At 41.7% G+C, this 18,833-nt stretch overlaps 1 protein-coding gene across 3 annotated transcripts in view; it reads left to right on the forward strand.

Moving 5' to 3' along the window:
* The window catches only part of sipa1l1 (signal-induced proliferation-associated 1 like 1), a 70,794-nt gene that overhangs the window by 41,646 nt on the left and 10,315 nt on the right, over positions 1-18,833 (forward strand). For 2 of the 3 annotated variants that reach the window (XM_061754324.1, XM_061754325.1), the window contains 10 exons: positions 1,068-1,171; positions 1,367-1,524; positions 6,079-6,658; positions 10,791-10,889; positions 12,224-12,399; positions 13,021-13,308; positions 14,249-14,398; positions 14,706-14,833; positions 17,445-17,542; positions 18,083-18,564. In XM_061754324.1, coding sequence (XP_061610308.1) covers positions 1,068-1,171; positions 1,367-1,524; positions 6,079-6,658; positions 10,791-10,889; positions 12,224-12,399; positions 13,021-13,308; positions 14,249-14,398; positions 14,706-14,833; positions 17,445-17,542; positions 18,083-18,564 — 2,263 coding nt within the window. The remainder of the gene's footprint in view (positions 1-1,067; positions 1,172-1,366; positions 1,525-6,078; positions 6,659-10,790; positions 10,890-12,223; positions 12,400-13,020; positions 13,309-14,248; positions 14,399-14,705; positions 14,834-17,444; positions 17,543-18,082; positions 18,565-18,833) is intronic. The other variant, XM_061754326.1, reaches the window with a different exon arrangement.

Genomic DNA, 18,833 nt, shown 5'->3' on the forward strand with positions numbered 1-18,833 from the left:
TTGTAACACACGAGAGACACACAGCCCACACATTAATGTTGAACGCAATTGTCACTGTCCTAGATACTCGTACTTACATCGCCACGCATCTTGTCTGAATTTACAAAGCTGCAAAGGATGTGTGAACTTGCACTATGGAGACGTACGTAAATGTCCTGCTTGGATAAGATGTTTGTAAAGGGACAGGCATATAAACGCTGGCTCTTCTATCACATCTCTGATGCACCAATTTGCCGGCAAGGGAGTTTAAAAGGGTCTACATATAGACCGCAGAATTGTTGCAGCAAATGTCCACACCTTTTAAATTGCCAGGCTGACTTATTCCCCTCGCCCCTTCTTTTCTGCAATTTAGGCCGATATGATTCAAGTGACACAGTTGCTAATTTTTGCTCTCAAATGGCACCATTCAGGTATGCATCGTGGCAGCAAAAAACAAAAGAAAACGCAGGAAGTCAGATATCCTCAGATTAGAGTCAGACGTCCTCTAAATGTGAATAAAAATCCTTTGAATATGTCACAATGGATCTTCAGTATAAACAGACGGATCGGCTCATTAAAATACAACCATCTGCGCGTGCGGGTTGTTTCATGTGTTCCTAAATGCGTACACAGTTGCACAGTTGGATTAGGCATTAAATCGGAATTGGCCACTTAGACCTTCAGTGTAAATCCGGTTTTATACAGACTAGCAACTTGAAACAAGGGAGAAAAGTGCCTGCCAAGGGGCTTCGTCTCCTTCAGAGCAGCAAGCAACCTGCACCCTAGTATATCAAATACAACCATACAAGTCAAACTCTATTTAAGAACTTTATGACTATTTTGTTGCCTGAACAGGCAGAGGTGGTTATTGGCACTTGGTGGCCACTTAATAGCATTTTCATGGTTCATCATCACTGTTGTTATATTACAACAATAAATTGCTTCAAAGAAAATGCAATTCAACTAACTTTTAGATTTTTTAATTAATTGAACAAGTTCTGTAATAGCTTTTACTTGTCTAATTTGCCGTTGGTATTACCGTTTAGTGAAGAAGGATAGGCAATTTCACAGTCGATTGTTTCTTTCAGCTGACTCAACTGGCACTCACTCTTTGTATACGACTCACAAGGATTACGAGATCATGTTCCATGTGTCAACCATGCTTCCCTATACGCCCAACAATAAACAGCAAGTAAGTGTGCCTTTCTGGTACCTTGGTGTTTTATTTCCTCCACATCATAGCCACAAATTAAGACCAGTGTTGTTTGGGATTTATTCAATACATTTGTGAGGGTGGTTAATACAATTGTCTCACAGATTTAATCATTGCTCATCATGTTCAGGTCAATAATTCTTTTTTTCCACTCTTGTTCTTGAACATATCCAGTTGCTGCGGAAGCGCCACATTGGGAATGACATCGTCACCATTGTATTCCAGGAGCCTGGAGCGCTCCCCTTCACCCCCAAAAACATCCGTTCACACTTCCAACATGTCTTTGTGGTTGTCCGGGCACACAACCCTTGTTCAGATAATACCTCTTACAGGTGAGATTATCTGAATCAACATATAATGGACCTACACTAGGTTAATGAGTGTGTGACTACGTTATGGAAAAATGACTGGGGAAAAAATGCCCATAACCACGGATATAAACAAGCACTGCGCTAAAAGTTCAACTACAGTATATTATTTACACCTATTGGATGGTTTGACTTTTTTCATCACTGCTGAAACAATATTGTTCCCATATTTTCTCTGAGAAGGTTCTGCCTCTGTAGTTTAATAATTTCATCACAGCAAGCCTGTGAGGTCTCACTCCACATTGTTATATCCCCACATTGACAAAGATGTGGAATATGAAATGGAATGTGCCAGCCTGGAGTCATTTTTAAGACAATGAACGTCCTGCCCTTCTTCCGTTCCTTGTTTAAAACTGCCTTGAAGGGCATAATATTCTCTGGTTATTCCTTTTTTATGTCTGATTATCTATTTTTATCTCATAGGTCTCCTTTGACCGTCTTTTAATGGGTGTTTTAATTGCAGTCTGAGCACATTGTGTTAGGTCTTAATTGTACCACATGGGGCTACTTGGTTACTTAGCAACAACACACGCGTACGCATGAATGAAGAGGCTGTAGCAAGTCAGCGAATGCTGAGTGAATACTGTTCACACGAGCCTTCTGTTATCTGCCAATAATGGGAATTGAATTGCCTGAAGGGAAGATGTAACCTCTTTGGGATGATGAAACAAGTTTTAACCATAGCTAAGCATGCACACACACTCGTACAGATGCACACGAAGCCTTTCTTGCGCTGCACATATGCGAGTCTCCTACTGCAATTGGGATTGACATGTTCTCTCTTTTGCCCTGGCGCAGTAGGCAGCAGATTGGGGCTATTGGAAGTGTGCAGCTGCCCACACGCTACAAATGTATAAGACCGAAAGTCACTGAACCCACAGGAGTGCGGACTCTGTGATCTGGTTCTGGCAAGCCTCCCTTCTCAGAGACCTCGCAGTTGCCTCGCAAGCGTAGCAATTTGTGCTGCTGCAGTCTTGTCCTTCTTTCTGACTGTCAACCTTCAAGTTAATGTTCATGCTCGCCTGTCTTCTCATTATGGCTTTCACAGCACACTTTTCCTCCCCTTCAATGTCCAGCATGAGTCACAGGTTTTCGGTTGACTGACTCACAGGTGTTTTGAGGACGAGCGCTTTTAGAGCTTCAGTTCAGTGTATTGAGTGATAGTTGTAATGATGAAGAGGAATAACCATAAAGGGCACATTTTGTATGTAGCGTCTGTGCAGCCTGCTTGCAACCACTTGGCTGTCCCACTTCAATGTGCCCTATGTGATTCATTTATCATGTGGTTGTGTTTTATATGAAAATGTGGCCACTGCCACTTTGCGGTTAGGCTGTTAGAGAAGTGTTCAATTCAAGCAACAAAGAATACTTTTACTAAACTTGATAATAAATGCAGCATCTCAATGGTACCCCTACATGGAAAATTTTTTTTTGCCTCTATGAGGCTGGAATGATCTTTACCTTGACATCTGGTGCACCCATGAGTTGCAGTAGGATGCCATTACAACAGCACCCAACCCACACAAAACTGGCTTGACGTCTAAAGCTGAAATTTACTGTGAGGTTTCAAAAGAAAATATTTGTTTATGCAGAGTAAAACCTAAAAATGCCAACATTAACCTGAAAATAATTAGGGATTGGCGGGGAAAAACACTGGTGTGAAAAGAATGTGAATTGGTTCCAAATAAAATCCTGATAAAATCCCAAGGCCACTATATGCACAGGTCTGTTCTAGTCCTTGATTACGGTATATTTTTAGGCAACATTCCAAGACTATCTAGTTCCATGTTTACTCCTCTCTGATTCACTATCTGCTATCTACACGAGTCCTTGCTAACCTCTTGTCTGTCAAAATGTAGGAAATAAGCTGTTTTATGTATAATTGAATGCCACAGTTTTCTCCGGTGAGAACAGGTTGTCTCAGGGGTTTATTTAGAAACATGTGGGCGACTTATTAGCTATAGTTGCTTATTAGACAAAGTGATTCATGATGTCAACGTGTGCCGACAAATGTCAGCAGGGAAGTGTGTGTGTGGGATGACTGCTTCAAAGTCGAACGTGTGTCACCTGGCAATTACCTGTGAGCGACTATGTAATAGCACCATGTTGGTCTCAAAGAGATTGAGGTGATGAATGACCTTTGGATACTGTGTGATTCCTTTGTCATTTCGAAAGCAAATTCCAGGATTCCTAGTTGTTTGCTTAAATCAGATGTGCGCTCTGGTACATTCGCCTGTCTATTTTGTTTCCTGCTGCATTTTTCTCTCACTCTAGATCAGGGGTGGCCAACTAGTCAGAGACTAAGAGCCACTTTTTTTCCTGTGTTACTGCAAAGAGCCACATACACGGGTACACATGAACATCATCTTTTAATCATGTATGCACGCATACACAGACCTCTGCTCAGCCAGATCTAATGAAAATAACCACACCAACATGATAATATCAGTAATTTTCAACAGTTAACATTGTGTCTCACACACACAAACTCTCAGTTCAAGCAAGTCCACAAACAATAAAAGAATAATTTTCAATAACATCTTTCTCTTACTATGCTGCTTAGTGAGACTTCTGGCATTCCTTATCTTGAACAATCCTCTTCAAATCTGGCTTGTATTCTGTTGTTGCCACTCTAAGCAATTCTTTCAAATGAGTGTCAGTCAGAAGAGATCGATGCTTTGATTTCACATGTTTCAGGGTAGAAAACACAGACTCGCAGACGTACGTTGACCCAAACATGGACAGTATCTTAAGCGCAGCTCGTTTGATGTTGGGGTATTTTTCAATTGGCACACTTTTCCAGAACTCAACGGTCCCTTCCCTTAAAACAGTTTTCAGTTGATCCTCCTCACAAAGGTCGATCATCTCCAACTCAGCCGCAGCCTCATCTGTGACGAGCGGGGCTTTCAAACAGTCTGGCTTCCAAGCCAGCTGATATGATGCAAGCGTTACGGTCTCTGAGTGTTTTGTAATTTTTTTGAAAAACTGCACCTGCTTTTCTGCCTTGCTTTTCAAAGCGACCAACTTGTTCTTGCGAAGTTCAGTCCCTTTTGGAAATTCCTGTTCGATGTTAGGGTGGAGTGAGCTGAAGATTTGAAGCTTTGAAATGCGCTAATGCTGCGTGACATATAAGGCAGATCGGCTTGCCATTACGTTTAACAAAAAAATATAAACTCTCCCACTCTGGCAAAAACGTCCTGTGTTCTTCTTCATATTTTCGTTTGGATGTGCTTTTTTTCCCTGCCATTTCAAGAGGTAACTTGTCGGAAATTGTTTACAACACAAATGATGTCACACCAAAGATTCTCTCGTCGCTCGTTTGACGTCACTCAAACAGGCTTACATGGTCAGTGTGCCATCTAGCTGTAGGGGAGTGAATGACAGCGCCAGCCAAGAATTTTTGACGCATGTCATGTTACAGCTCCTGAAGAGCCGCATGAAACTAGTTAAAGAGCCGCATGAGGCTCGCGAGCCGCAGGTTGGCCACCCCTGCTCTAGATATTCTCTGACCATGGGTTGTAGATTTGGAAGCGCTGAGTGTCTCCGTTCATTCTTCTCTCCTTCCTCCCAACGGCTGCTCAACTGAGTTCCTGACATACCAGACAGGAAAAACATCCTGAGACGGCAATTTGAAGGGCCTCTTAGTGAGAGTTTATGGCAAGCAGTTATAACAGGGCCTAAATTCAGTCAAACTTCAAACGTCAAATGGATACTGGATATGGTTTCTTTTATACATAAATGGGATCCTGATTGCATACATTGGAAGTATAATTACATCCCAATGGGAGAACCGGGGGACTATAGTACATTGGATTAATGGTTTACTGTTAACACTGCAGAGATTTTTAAATTTTTTTTGGAACAAGTTTAATTTGGATCACTCTCAAACTTTGTGTGCACCGTTGGTTAATCGCAACATGAGACAAAAATGGTGAATGAGCTTGCATTTCTAAGTTTTTTTGGACCATATCTTGGCTGGCTTATAAAAATCACATAGTATATCTCCAAATTTTGCGAGACTTAAACATTTGAGGGGGAAAATGCATTGAACAGCGTAAATATACCGACCAGCTACAGGATTATGACCACTTGTACAGTATGATAATATCCAACACAAGAATCTTGTGTAATGGGCTGATATTAGATACGGTGCTCATTCTGATGTCGTGTAGTTCTATAACACTGCAGACTAGAACTACATGAATAAACTTGTTCATTAATACCTTTTGAATAGTGTTAAACCAAAATTGTCCATTGCTTTTCCATGGGCAATCTCTTTTGATGCAGCTCTTTTGTTTACTTTTATTTGATTGTTCATGTGGGACTAATGTTGAGGCTGGTCCTGTATTTAGAGATAATCAGAGAACCATGGAGGAAAGTTAAAGTTATTCAAAATATAGAAATAAGTATTAAAATTGAGACTATTTCAGTTCATTGACTCAACATCTAATACAAGCAACAGGTTAATACCATTAAGGTAATTCTCTACCTTATGTTCTCTTTCCCTGGCCTATATAGTGTGGCAGTCACCCGTTCTAAAGACATGCCTTCATTTGGACCACCTATCCCGGAGGGCGTGACCTTCCCTAAGTCCTCTGTGTTCCGGGACTTCCTTCTTGCCAAGGTCATCAATGCAGAGAACGCTGCCCACAAGTCTCACAAGTTCCGCGCCATGGCCACACGAACACGCCAAGAGTACCTGCGCGACCTGGCCGAGCGGCACACCACTAGCACGCCCATCGACCCGTCTGGGAAGTTCCCCTTTATCTCACTGGCCCACAAAAAGAAGGAGAAGAGCCGACCGTATGCGGGGGCTGAGATGCGCAGCCTTGGGGCGATTACCTGGCTCGTCCATGCAGAAGATCCAGGGACTGGAGGAGAGATAGATGCCGTCCTCGCTATCTCCAATGATTTCCTCCTACTGTTGGACCACGATGCTAAAGCTGTGGTCTTCAACTGTGCTACCAAAGATGTGATTGGCTGGACGCTGAGCAGCCCGGCATCTTTACGGATTTTCTACGAGCGGGGAGAAAGTGTGTCGCTAAGGAGTATCAGTAATAACACAGAAGATTTCAAAGAGGTGCTCAAGCGTCTAGAGGTGAGACGCTTATTACATTATTGTGAAAATCTCTCAAATGCTCATTGTTTGTGCTCTGCTTGGTTCAAAAATTAGAAATAACAATCCTAATTTTATGCACGCTGCAGCGTGTTCTTACACACATTTTGTGGGATATGTTACAAAAATTGCTGCATGAGCTCCCCATCCCACACAATGCACTACTGTACGTTGAATGCTAGGTCCTGCGGCAACATGCTGCTGACTACCAGACAGAAAACACTATATTTTGCCTTCTCAAAAGTTACATTTGCATCGCAGTTTGACTACTTTCCTATTTTGCCTTTCCGCTACTAGATGCCCTGCAATCCAATGATTGCTGGACAGAATTGTCCCAGAATTTCAGATTTTCTCAAACAATGCTCATCATCTTTATTATACAACCACATTCCAATAAGAAAACACACAAAATGTTGCATGTCTCCCAGTGCTACGCTATTTTTATAGCTGGAGCAGCTATCACCACACCGAGCGCACACACCCCATTGTGGAAGCGCAAGCCAGGTCAAGGTTGACTGCTCTCAACAGTATTGTGGTGCGCTGAACTGAACTGTACTCCTTGATGGAAGACTGGTTAAAAGAAGTGGTAGTAAAATGTCTTCTGATTCATTGCTTTTCACACAATAAACTAAACTGGTATCCAAAATCATTACTTACAAGAATAATGTAGTTTGTCTGTCCTAGAGATGAGCGTTGCGATCTGTTGATTGATCATTAAGAATTCCGTCAGTTGTCTGCTATTAATTTTTGTCTTGAATTAATTGAGACAAACTGGAGCGCACAATTTGGCTGCAACCAACAGAGATGTTTTTGAATCGCTCAACTAATTTGCTATCTTAAGAAGAAAATATGATGTCAGCTATGGGAAGTTGAGCTACGTACATCTACGAAGTTTAGCCCATGCGTGCCCATGAAGAAATCTGATTTATCAAAAACTGGCAACCATTTGTATGTATGGATAACAAATCAGCACCCTGGTTTGCATGGATACTTGTATTCCGATTTTAATCTTGTTAGAAGCCCAAACTGAATAAAAACGCTCCATATAAAGACCTCAATCGGAATAAAAAGGCGTAATCCGAATGGAATTTCACCCGGTTTCACCGGGGTGGAACAGTCTTCCAAAATCGTGTATACTGTTCATTCGGAATAGCCAGGCTACGTACGTCCCGTCTGTGGATGCTCTATCTTGACGTAACTGCACATTTACGCAGTTGTAAATATGCCGCTTTCCGATCAGAACAATGGAATGGAAATCTTAATTGTCTTGTCACTTGTTTTTATCAAGCTGTTGCTTTTTTAAAAGTGTAAAAACAATCCCAACTACTGTGCTAAAAATACAACTGACCTCCATCTTGATAAATCACGTCATGTTTACACACTGACTTAAGATAGCTAGATGTCACACGTTTGTAAAACGGCTGTTCCGAATACATGTAGTACACACCGGATCGGAATAGATCATGTCACATGTAAACAGTTGACCACAATTAGAATGAAAAAAAAGTCTGCATGTAAACCCGGTTCATGGCTTCCATTCATGTTGTTTGTGGCCCATTCATACAAAGCTTTTTGTACTACTGCTTTTTTTTTTTTTTTCCTCTCCCTCCTCCAACACGATTTTGTCTCCCCATGGCACTGGCCGTCTTGTGTCTCACTGGCCTATTGAGGGAGTTTCATAAACACCTCTGGACAGTATGCTCTTAATGACTCGTACACCTACACAAAAAAGAGAAGCCATTCTAGCTTTTCAGAAGCTGTTGCCATGGAAACTGGTTGGGGAAAAGTGTTGTCTTCTATAATTCCCAATGCTTTAGAACAAATGAATTTCCCTATCGTCTTACTACCCACACACGCGCACATGTATAGTGGTATTTGATTTAGTACTAACAAGTGTATCGCTTTTATGTCACATTTTATGCATTTGGTGTTCATCTTGAATCATTTAGGCTGCCCTGGAGCAAAAGGAAGGGTAGGGAAGTGGCCGTTGCCCACCCACTCTTTGGAAGCTTTATTCTCGTTTATTTTTCTTCATTGGTTTGACAGAATTACAGCATGCAATATTAACTGAATGTTAATAAGAATTAGTTTGGATACACTCAATAGAGATAATAGAATGATCATGGTGCACTGTTGTGGTGCAGTTTAGCTACTATTGTGCTTTTAATGTGTTACAATTAGACAAGGTCTGTACCAGTATTTAATAATCCAGCGTGATAAAGCAAAGGGAGGATGATTTCAGAAATGTGCAGTGAACATTAACCTTCGGCTATCATTGACCACTATCAATAATGCATTAAGGCCAAATTGTGTAATGTGAAATGAGGCAATGTGTAACTATTGATGTGTAGAACTGAATGAGCACGGAGAGTGAAATGGATGCTGGGGGATGGATTTTCTTGCATGCAAGCACCAACCGGAGTGGGGGCGGTCAAAAGAAAGTACACGTGTGGGTGAGCCAGACAAAGGATAACAAATAACACCCAGCTCACACCGAAATCGAAGTGCTGAGCTGTGATGAGATCAAATGAAGAGTGATGTGCTTTATCTCTGAAGGTGATAAATAGGAGTGCGCATCTACATAACAAATGAAGTAACAGTAAACGGTAAACTTGACATTAGTAGAACAGTGTGTCACCATCAGGGTCTGAATTCAGTTTAAGGGTTAAATTTCCTGAAAATTGTTTCCGAGGTCTGGAACATCATAATGTACCGCATGTATTAGAATTCAGTCAGAAACATTTTGTTGTCAATAACTGACTGTCAAATACAGTACAACAAACTCTGGTATGCCAACAATATTTATAATATTGTGTATTTTGTAGAAAAAGGTACAATCAATAGCATTTTGAGGCCATGCAAAACATCAGCACTTAAGGCAGCAAGTAGCGAGCTAGCTGGGGGCATCAGGAGGGCCAAAGACGTATGCCCAGAAAATCCAGGGCCACTTCACCTCCAGTAACCCTCGAAACACGTGGAAAGGCAATAAGTGGATCACAAACTACAACAAGGATGCACAATGCCTAAAAGACCCTTCCGTGCCAGATGTCCACAACCAGTTTTTTTGCCCGCTTTGAGGACCCCAACGACGTCACCCCCAGCGCCAAATGCCAGACTGACACCACCAACTGATGACACCACCCCTCAGCTGAACCTCAGCAGGCATGAGGAGGACCCTGCAAAGGATTAATTTGTTATTGCCGACACCAAGTTTGCAAAAAGGCTCATTTTCAGAAATCAACAAAATGTGTATATCGAAGAATGTGCAGACACAAGAAGCCAGTCTTCCACACATTTCTGATGGCTTTTTTTCACAGCTCTTTTTATAGGACCATACTGTAATTTCTGCAGGCATTTTTTTTTTCGAGAGCAGATAACACCTACGGGAATTCTTAAGAATTGAGACTACTATTACGGTTATAAAAATAAGTGTAGGAAGTTTTCACACTGATTATGCAGCAGTAAAAGCATGCAGAAAATTATACTTTTCTGACAACTGGACTACGTCTTTTCAGTGCTCCCGTTATTAAGGTTACTTCTCCTGATATAGGATTTGAATGCAACATAAATGCTTGTATCTAGTGGAAAACATGTTTTATGTGTGGGTTGTAACTCATCTTCGTCATGTTTTGGGTGTGTGTTTCACAGGATTTGTCACTAAAGTTGCAATGTTCAAAAGCAAATCCACCAAAGCCCTTGCCAGAGTAATCACATCGCTTGACACAAACTGGAATCCAGTACTAGCATTTAGATTTTTACCAAATTAGTGAGCACTCAATTGCACGCACAGCTAATCACAGTACTGCTTTAAGTGTTAAAATATTTTTTTGCAAGCTTAGGGGGGCATTGTGGGTATTTGAAGAAGCGTAGCTACTTTACAGCTTATCGTCACGCTGCCTGAATGGCAGAGGTTGCAAAAACAGCTTTTTTTTGCGACATGAAAGAGACAAACATTCCAGGTTCATGGCTGCTGTCATCCGCTATTTGTGTGTTACACTACATGCACATGAAAGTTTTTTTCTCTATGGTCAACCTACTTTTTCCCTTTTGACTATTTTGCTCAATTAGTTTTGTCTCAACAATCTATTCATCTCTTTACCGCCCTTGTGACCAGTTCCTGACAAAAGGCTGTGAGACATCTGAAATGACACTCCGTCGAAATGGCCTTGGACAGCTCGGCTTCCATGTAAACTACGAAGGCATCGTTGCTGAGGTATTTTGTTTTTTCTCATCCATGCATCCATCCATTTTCTATACCGATTGTCATCAGTAGGTTCGCTGGTGAGCAGGACTTTATCCCAGCTGACTTTGGGTGAGAGGCAGCTACACACTGGACTGGTCACCAGTCAGTTTTAGGGCATATAAAGAAAAGTAACTATTAACCCTTACATTCACACCTATGGACAATTTAGAGTCTTCAATTAACCGATTGTGCATATCCCGTAATTTCCCGTGTATAATGCTCACCCATGTATAATACACACCCTCCAAGTTGAACAAAATTCTGGCAAACCCTTCTACCTATGTATAATGCAATTTTACAATGCATGGGTACAATTCTTTAAAGAAACCATGAAGGACAAGGCGAAACACATTTAGTTTTATTTTAATGGGATTCAAATTAAACTGTCAAGCATTTCAGAAAAGCATTATCATCAAACAAAACATAACCATAAAGAAATTAATGATAGTTGTTGTTCAGTCATCAGTTATATTTAAAAAATAAATAAATAAATAAAATAAAAAAACATTTCACAAATTCTGCCAGGGTATGTAAACTTATGAGCAGAACTGTACATATTGTGCAGTCATATGTGCGTACCCCTGTCAAATTGGAATGGAAGTGTAGGCTACACCCTTTTCATAGCCGCTAGGTGGCGCTGGGATATTAGAATGAAAGTGTACACCTTTCTCATAACCTCCAGGCGGCGGTGGAATATTGAAATGAACGTGTACTGCTTTTTCATAACCTCTAGATTACCTCGTTTTTTTCCATTTTCCCCTATACCTATGAATAATGTGCACCAGTGATTTAAAAAAAAAAAAATAAATAAAAAATGTGCAACTTTTTTGGGGGGGGAAATGCGCATTATACATGAGAAATTACGGTAAATGTTTTTGGAAAGTTCACACTGCAGGGCTTGAGCTGAGAGCAAACCATGTGAGGCAGATGTATTGACCACATAACCACTGGGCAGTCCATATCACTGCCCCTGCTACTTAAATGAACTTATATATTTGGATTCCAATTTTTTTTTCCTCTTATCCTTGCTGGGTTTGTTGTCAGTATGGCAAGCTGCAAAACCATGTTGTGGAGGGTGTGTGTCAGCTCATCTGTGGTTTAGTTTTGCACATATTCTATTTTACTCATACCAAGACAGTATTTCATTTAATTACTGTTGCTTTGCCTATGTTTTTCCACATTTCTGAACAACCTTGAACTTACAAGGATCCTATGCAGTCGTAATATTGTAAATTTTCACCATTTTCTTTAAAAGTGAAAATCGAGGTGGGATGACAATGACACTTTGACTCTTTGTGCGTAAGGTGGAGCCGTACGGCTACGCGTGGCAGGCAGGACTTCGCCAGGGAAGTCGCTTGGTAGAAATCTGCAAAGTTGCAGTCGCGACACTGACTCACGAGCAAATGATTGACCTGCTGCGCACCTCGGTGACCGTGCGTGTTTCCATCATCCCACCGCACGATGATGCCACGCCGCGCAGGTAGGTGTGAAAGGGATTCTTTTATATTTCAACTGAAATGTCAAGTGAATTAGTTTGGGAGCAATTTCCTGGGTGGACTGTTCGCATATACTACCAGTCAAAAGTTTGGACACAGTTTATCACTCAATAGCTCTAGAAAATGTGTCTAAATGTTTGACTGGTAGTGTATATGTGGTAAATAAGATAAGACAAGCCAAGAGTTTAATAGCCAGTCTCGTTATGAAAAGACGCCTCATATAAGGTTAACATGGGTCAGAAGATTTGCAGTTGAAATAGATAGGTATATACAGTATTTAAATAATTGATATTTTCTTTTTGTTTGCATTTTAGTAGCCGTACTTGAGATATCAGCTTTGGCACAGAAATTCTAACAATTTCTTCAATTGTGTAATAACATGTTTTGCTCTTATACAGTATTCAGTGTCATTCAAAAGACAGTTAACAATTTCATTTGAGCCCAGCTTATCATTAAAACCAGTTGTTTTGTTTAACAACTTGTACGGAATGGCAGTATTATTATAGTTTAAAGAATTTAGAGGGCACCCATTGGGACACATTGCGGTCATGTATGCAGGCATGCATGCATTTGTAGTTCTGTGACCTTTTACTTACTATCTCCAGGGGCTGTTCAGAGCTCTATCGCATGCCTATGGCGGACTACAAGAGCAGCAGTAATGATAGCGGCTCCTTTGAATACAAGTTCCCCTTCCGCAGCAACAACAACAAGTGGCAGAGGACATCCAGTAGCCCCCAGCAGTCACTGACTGCCTCGCCACAGCCCCACACGCCCAACAGGGCCATCAGCCTGGGGAGCTCAGTGGGGAAGACCTTGTCGGCTGAGAGGCTGGAGAGAGGCGCAGTCATCCCACGCAGTGTCAGCAGTGATGGTCGCCCACTGGACACCAAGAGGTATGATGTAACTGCTGTTTTGTTTTGTTTTGTTTTTTTCTTAATCTAGATGAGCAGATAGATCAACCAAAGCACAGAAAAGAGAGGAAGAATGAGAAACATGGTGGAAAACACTAATCAATTGAAACTGTCATTTTTAGATACATTTTAAAGCCACATATGGTATCACAATGCTAAAATGTTGGCTTACTTTGGATCTCAACATGGGCAAGCCCAGTGGTTGTTGTCAACCATGCACTTCCAGTTTTTAAGGTTCTTAGCAAAAATTAATTACCCTCTTCAAACTTTGTGGTTGTGTGGTAATCACCTGGTGAAAATATGTATGTTTTGTGAGGTTCCCAACACATTTCTAGAACAGAAAGCCAGCCACTTTGCTTTAAAACTGTGATATTTGTGGGACTTTGGCCCTGGTATAAGCAACTCCTAGTTGGGTATAGCAGACAGATGAAGACGGGAAGCTTTGGACTTTTTCTACTAAATTCGGGAGGGGGAAACTGCTTAAGTTTGATGAGTTGACTGTCGGTTCCCATAAGTTTTAATAGTGGCACGCCCCAAAAAATTACACACTCCCAATGGGAGATGGGGTGGAAAGAGTCACTGATTTGCAAATGAGCGGTAGATACAGAATTAGATTTGAGGGGTACTCTACTGAATTTATTAAGAAATTATTTCAAAGTAGAATAATAATTGTGACCCAAGTATATAAAATATGGCTCAAGTAACACAGCATAGTTCATTAAAATGTATTTATGTTCAAAAAGCAAGGCACAGAAATGATAGACAAAAATGTATATAGTACACATACATGCAGAAGAAATGTTTACTTTTCCTCTCTAAATAATCACAGCACATTCTGAGACCTGTGCAAAGAACATTCCCAAGTGGATTTCTAAACATAAACTGTGTGTGTGCGCGCGCACATGTGTGTTAAATTTCCCAGGATATCTCCAGGCAGCGAGAGCTACAGCCTGGCCTCCTCTCTGGCTCTGGGGCGCGCTCCTCACAATCGCAGCTCGCCCAGTAACCTGTCGTGTTCCAGCGACGCCTCCGGCAGCTCGGCTCACTGGAGACAGAAGTCCATGCCTGAGCAGTAAGGAATATTGCTAGCGTGGCCGTCTTTTGATGGCCGCGTTCGAGGGCTTTTTGTTTACCCGTACACAAGAATACCCAGAAAACGCAGTGAATTTGGGCTACCTCACTTTTAATTTTATGTATTGGATTCATCAAGCTGTCGAGGAGGGCACTTGATTATTTATTTGTGTGCGCTCCACATTATTTGTGACACTCCAAAGAGAGTTGCCTGGTTGCATTGTTATCTAAAGTATATACTGTATTATAGATGCTATGGAAAAAATGGTTAATAGATTATTTTTTAAATTATTATGCTTATTTGCCAGGTTTGCAGGGACTCGCCACTCTCCGATGTCCAATGAGAGACAGGTTGTTGGAGAGGGCGGTTCAAGTGGAAAGTCCACCCCCAATTGGTCCCGAATGGAAGAAGGAGCGATTGAACGAGGGTCAACAGGTGACTTCCATTTGAGAGCAGGATCATGCACTTCTGTGAAGCGGCTGCGTGAGCGTCTGCTTCACAGTTTTCTCCGGATCCTCCAGCTTGCTCTTGCATTCTAAAACGTGCACGTTAGGTTAATTGGAGACTTAAAATTATTCATAGGTGTGAATGTGAGTGTGAATGTTTTTTGTTTTGTCCCCCCCTGTCTATATTTGCTCAGTGTTTGACTTTCAGTCTCTTTCAAATCGAGCAGGGGTAGACTCAGTCACCCATGACCTTGAACAGGATAATAGATGGATGGATTGATGCACTTTCTCTTTCTCCTCGTTCACAATTTGTAGACTGTAAATGGTGTTTCTCTAGAGTTTTATTATTGCATTCGTAATTGTGTTTACATGATAAAGACCAGATTATACAAAGCATGGAGACCACATTATGCCCATTGAATGTCAATTTTTATTAAAACGGAACATAGCTAGCGTTTTTCTCCTCAGATCAGTATTTCCTTAATTAGGAAACTCAATATTCATGTCCATGTTATAGGAACCAGTGTCTCCGGTTTGCTGTTATGTGTGTGTATGGGCATGCTTGTATGTTTGCATATGTGCACAGGAATGTGAGGAAACTAGTCTTGGACTGCTGAATAACACGGAATGCAAGGTTAGCCAGCGAAGCCTTATTTTGTTTTTTTAAATCCCTTCAACTTTTGCAATAACGGGCATCTAGAAGTGTGTGCGTCCTATTCAACACAGACTCAAGCTGTTTCCACAGTGCCGTCAAGCAGTACAACAATCTGCCACTTATGCTCCCAGTGAGCTGGACGTTGCAGAAAAAGTCTTAACGTCTCTGCAAACAGACACAAAAGTGGCAAGATAATGAGATAAGCAGACAAGGGAAAAAATGTGGGGAAATGGCAAAACTCTTGCTCACCTATATCCTTTATAAGGCTTAGAGAGCGAGAGCAGGGGAAATTCCTTCTCTTATTCTCCCACAGTTGGCTCACTGAGGCCTTGTGTAACTTTCCTTTCCTCTCTTTGTTAAGGTTCTTTCTCATTTTTCCATTTCTGTTTGCCTCCCATTCACCTTTTTTTCTCCCTGCTTTTTGTACATCTGCTTTCATTTACTTGCAAGCACTTTCCCATAGCATGGCTTTTGCAAATGATCTTTATTTCTGTCCACGCTGGTCAGTGGCAGCCACCGAAACTACGGTCTCGTTTGCCACCCCTTTCTGGTTCTCCGCTGGACCTTAATTCAGTGGATTGTTCGCCAACCCGGTTCTGACCCCCGCAATCTTATAGAAAAAGCCATAATCTTTCATTTTGTGGTTTGTTTAAAGCCCTTGTCTTTTTTGGTCAGGGTAGAATGGTTCAGGCTGGAAACGTTCATCCTAGGTCAGCCAAGAGTCCAGCTCCAGCTGTGTGGTTTAGCATTCTTCTACACTTGTTTACTCCTTTTATGTTAACGTCTTGTCCCAAAAGTCACAAGCGTTGAGGATGTGGCCTGACTGTGTCTAAAAATATTACTAGTTGCATAGAGGACAACATAATATACTGTAAGTCAAGGTGAAATAGTTAATCATTAAAGTGTCAGGCCACCTAGCTTGACCTATTGGATTTCGGTGAATATCAGGATGAAAAGGTGGAGGTTGGAATTTATTTTCACAGCTTTCTCCTCCAAGAATAAGGAATTGGCCTGCTAACTAATTTGAAGATGAACAGGTATGCACCTTATTGTGTAACAATCTAGCTACAAAAAAATGGTAGAAACCTTATACATATAGCCACAATACAATTATTAGTTGCATACTTTTTTGTGTAAGCATTATTACTATGGAAATGCACAATTTACGAGAAATGCAATGTATTGGATGCGATTCGATCGTTTAGGTGTGCCTTAAAATGTCTTATTATAAACCTGACATTAAATCGAACATTCTAGTCATTGATGTTAAGGCTGATATTTGCCAAGATATTTACGGCAACTTCTTAGCCAAAATAGTAAACATAGACTGCATTTGTACTCGAGCAAGTCAGCAGGCACGCACGTGTCAGCCGTTTCTAATGAGTACATAAAGCCCCGTGGGCAGCAGTGTGGCAAAAACTCTGTGCGGAGTAATGCTAAGAGAGATAAGAGAGGGTATCCACATTTGTAAAATCATCCCAGTAGATGTGATAACTCCCTCGGCACTTTCCGTTGCGTTACCATGATCCTGATCTGCCTCTTCTGGAGGTCATATTGCGTAAGATGTCGACAATTACACAACAGTGCCGTGTTACAATAGTTTTGCTTCAGCACACGCACATTCATTCACACGGCACAGCTTGGCCAGAACAGTCCCAGCAGGCGCTGTTGAGGGACACATTTTCTTGTGATGTATGTTGCGTTGGATGACAAGTGATTTGTGTTTTTCTTGATGGAAACGGCAGAGCCAGAATGGCGACAGTGTCTATGTCATGATCCTCGTCGTAGTATGTCAGTATGAAAAGCACCCACAACCCCCTCAAAACTAAAAAAAAAAAAAAAAAAAAAAAAAAAAAGCGGCAAAAAGAGTCATCTGATTGTACCTCGGGATTTTTTTGAGTGTCCTTTCTATCAACCCTGACTGTGTGCTTTTTGTTTTTTGCAGAGGCACCAGTCTCTAAATCTGGTCAGGGCTACTCTGGAGGACCTCGCATTCAAAGACAGGAGCAGGTCATCCATCTGTCCCCAAAGAAAAACAGTCAGGTGGGTTTTTAACACTAATTCTACCATCAGAAAGGGATGGCTGTAATTGGTAAATATGTTTGGACATTTCAAGACATCTGCCAGCATTGTGCAAACTGCAGGATTGGCACTATTGAAACGTTTACATTAGCATAACCCAGGATTACCACATATTGTTTTAGTCATTTGTCAGTCTAGGGTTCCAAGTATGTCCAATCAATGCCATATGGGCGATAAATAAATAATGATAAATCGCTGCTAGTTGCTCAGTGTTTGAGCAGTTTGTCATCGCCCTGTCATTTTAACTTGTTTTTATGGATAGGAATGACAAAAACAGTGCATATTTCATGTTTTATTTTGACACGGCTAGGATGCACATTATTAAATTGTGTCAGTTCAACACTGTAGTATAAATCCAGCCTTTGCCACTGAAGCATTGGTGGCATGATGTACTGTATTTTCAGCTATGCTAACATAGTTAATTTTAGCAGTGATTGTCATTCTATATATATCGCCTCAGTTCTTCTTCTGATGTACCGTCTTTCTTGTTTGTTCTGACAGTCGGACGGCCCTTACTCTGGCCACTCCAGCAGTAATACTCTTTCAAGCACAGCTTCCAGCGGGGGCCACAGTGACAGTGATAAATGGTACGAAATGGGGGCCGGTGGAGGCTCCAGCGGGGACCAAGGGGAGCCAGAGCCCAACGGCCTGGGAGGCGGAGGCTACCTCCAGGGCGCCTCGGCCGACAGCGGCATCGACACCAGCTCGTACGGTGCCTCGCACCACAACCACCCGCACTCTCATCACGGCAGCGCCACCTCCCTGCTCGCTCCCAGTGGAAGTCGAGAGAGCAGGGAGCGGTCGCCGTGGCACAGCCCCACTGAGGGTGGACGGAGAATACTGGAGAGGTCGCCCGCAGCTTCTGAGTCCCCAGTTCCTCCAGTAGAAAGGAGCCTAGATAGCACTGGTCGAACTCCTCCTACTCATCTCCTCGTTCGAGACAGCAGCACCTTCGGTCTGAGTGATGGTGGATCTCACTCAAGGTTGGTCTGTGTGCCATCTCTAAGGAAAAACATGGCTTAATGTTCAAGCTTTGGAAGCTAATAATAACGATAATTTGGGCCTGACTGATATGGATTATTTGATGCCGATTCTGATATTTGGCAGGACAAAATTCCAATAACAGATTAATCAGCCGATATAGTTTAAAAAAATATAATCAATAAAATAACTTATTTTTTTTATTCCTAGTGCAGGGGTCATAGTTATGGTTTCCCGCAGAGGGCTGTTATGTCTCTGCACCCATATAAAT

Source organism: Phyllopteryx taeniolatus, chromosome 18 (genome assembly GCF_024500385.1).
Source record: "Phyllopteryx taeniolatus isolate TA_2022b chromosome 18, UOR_Ptae_1.2, whole genome shotgun sequence".
NCBI classification, from domain to species: Eukaryota; Metazoa; Chordata; class Actinopteri; order Syngnathiformes; family Syngnathidae; genus Phyllopteryx; species Phyllopteryx taeniolatus.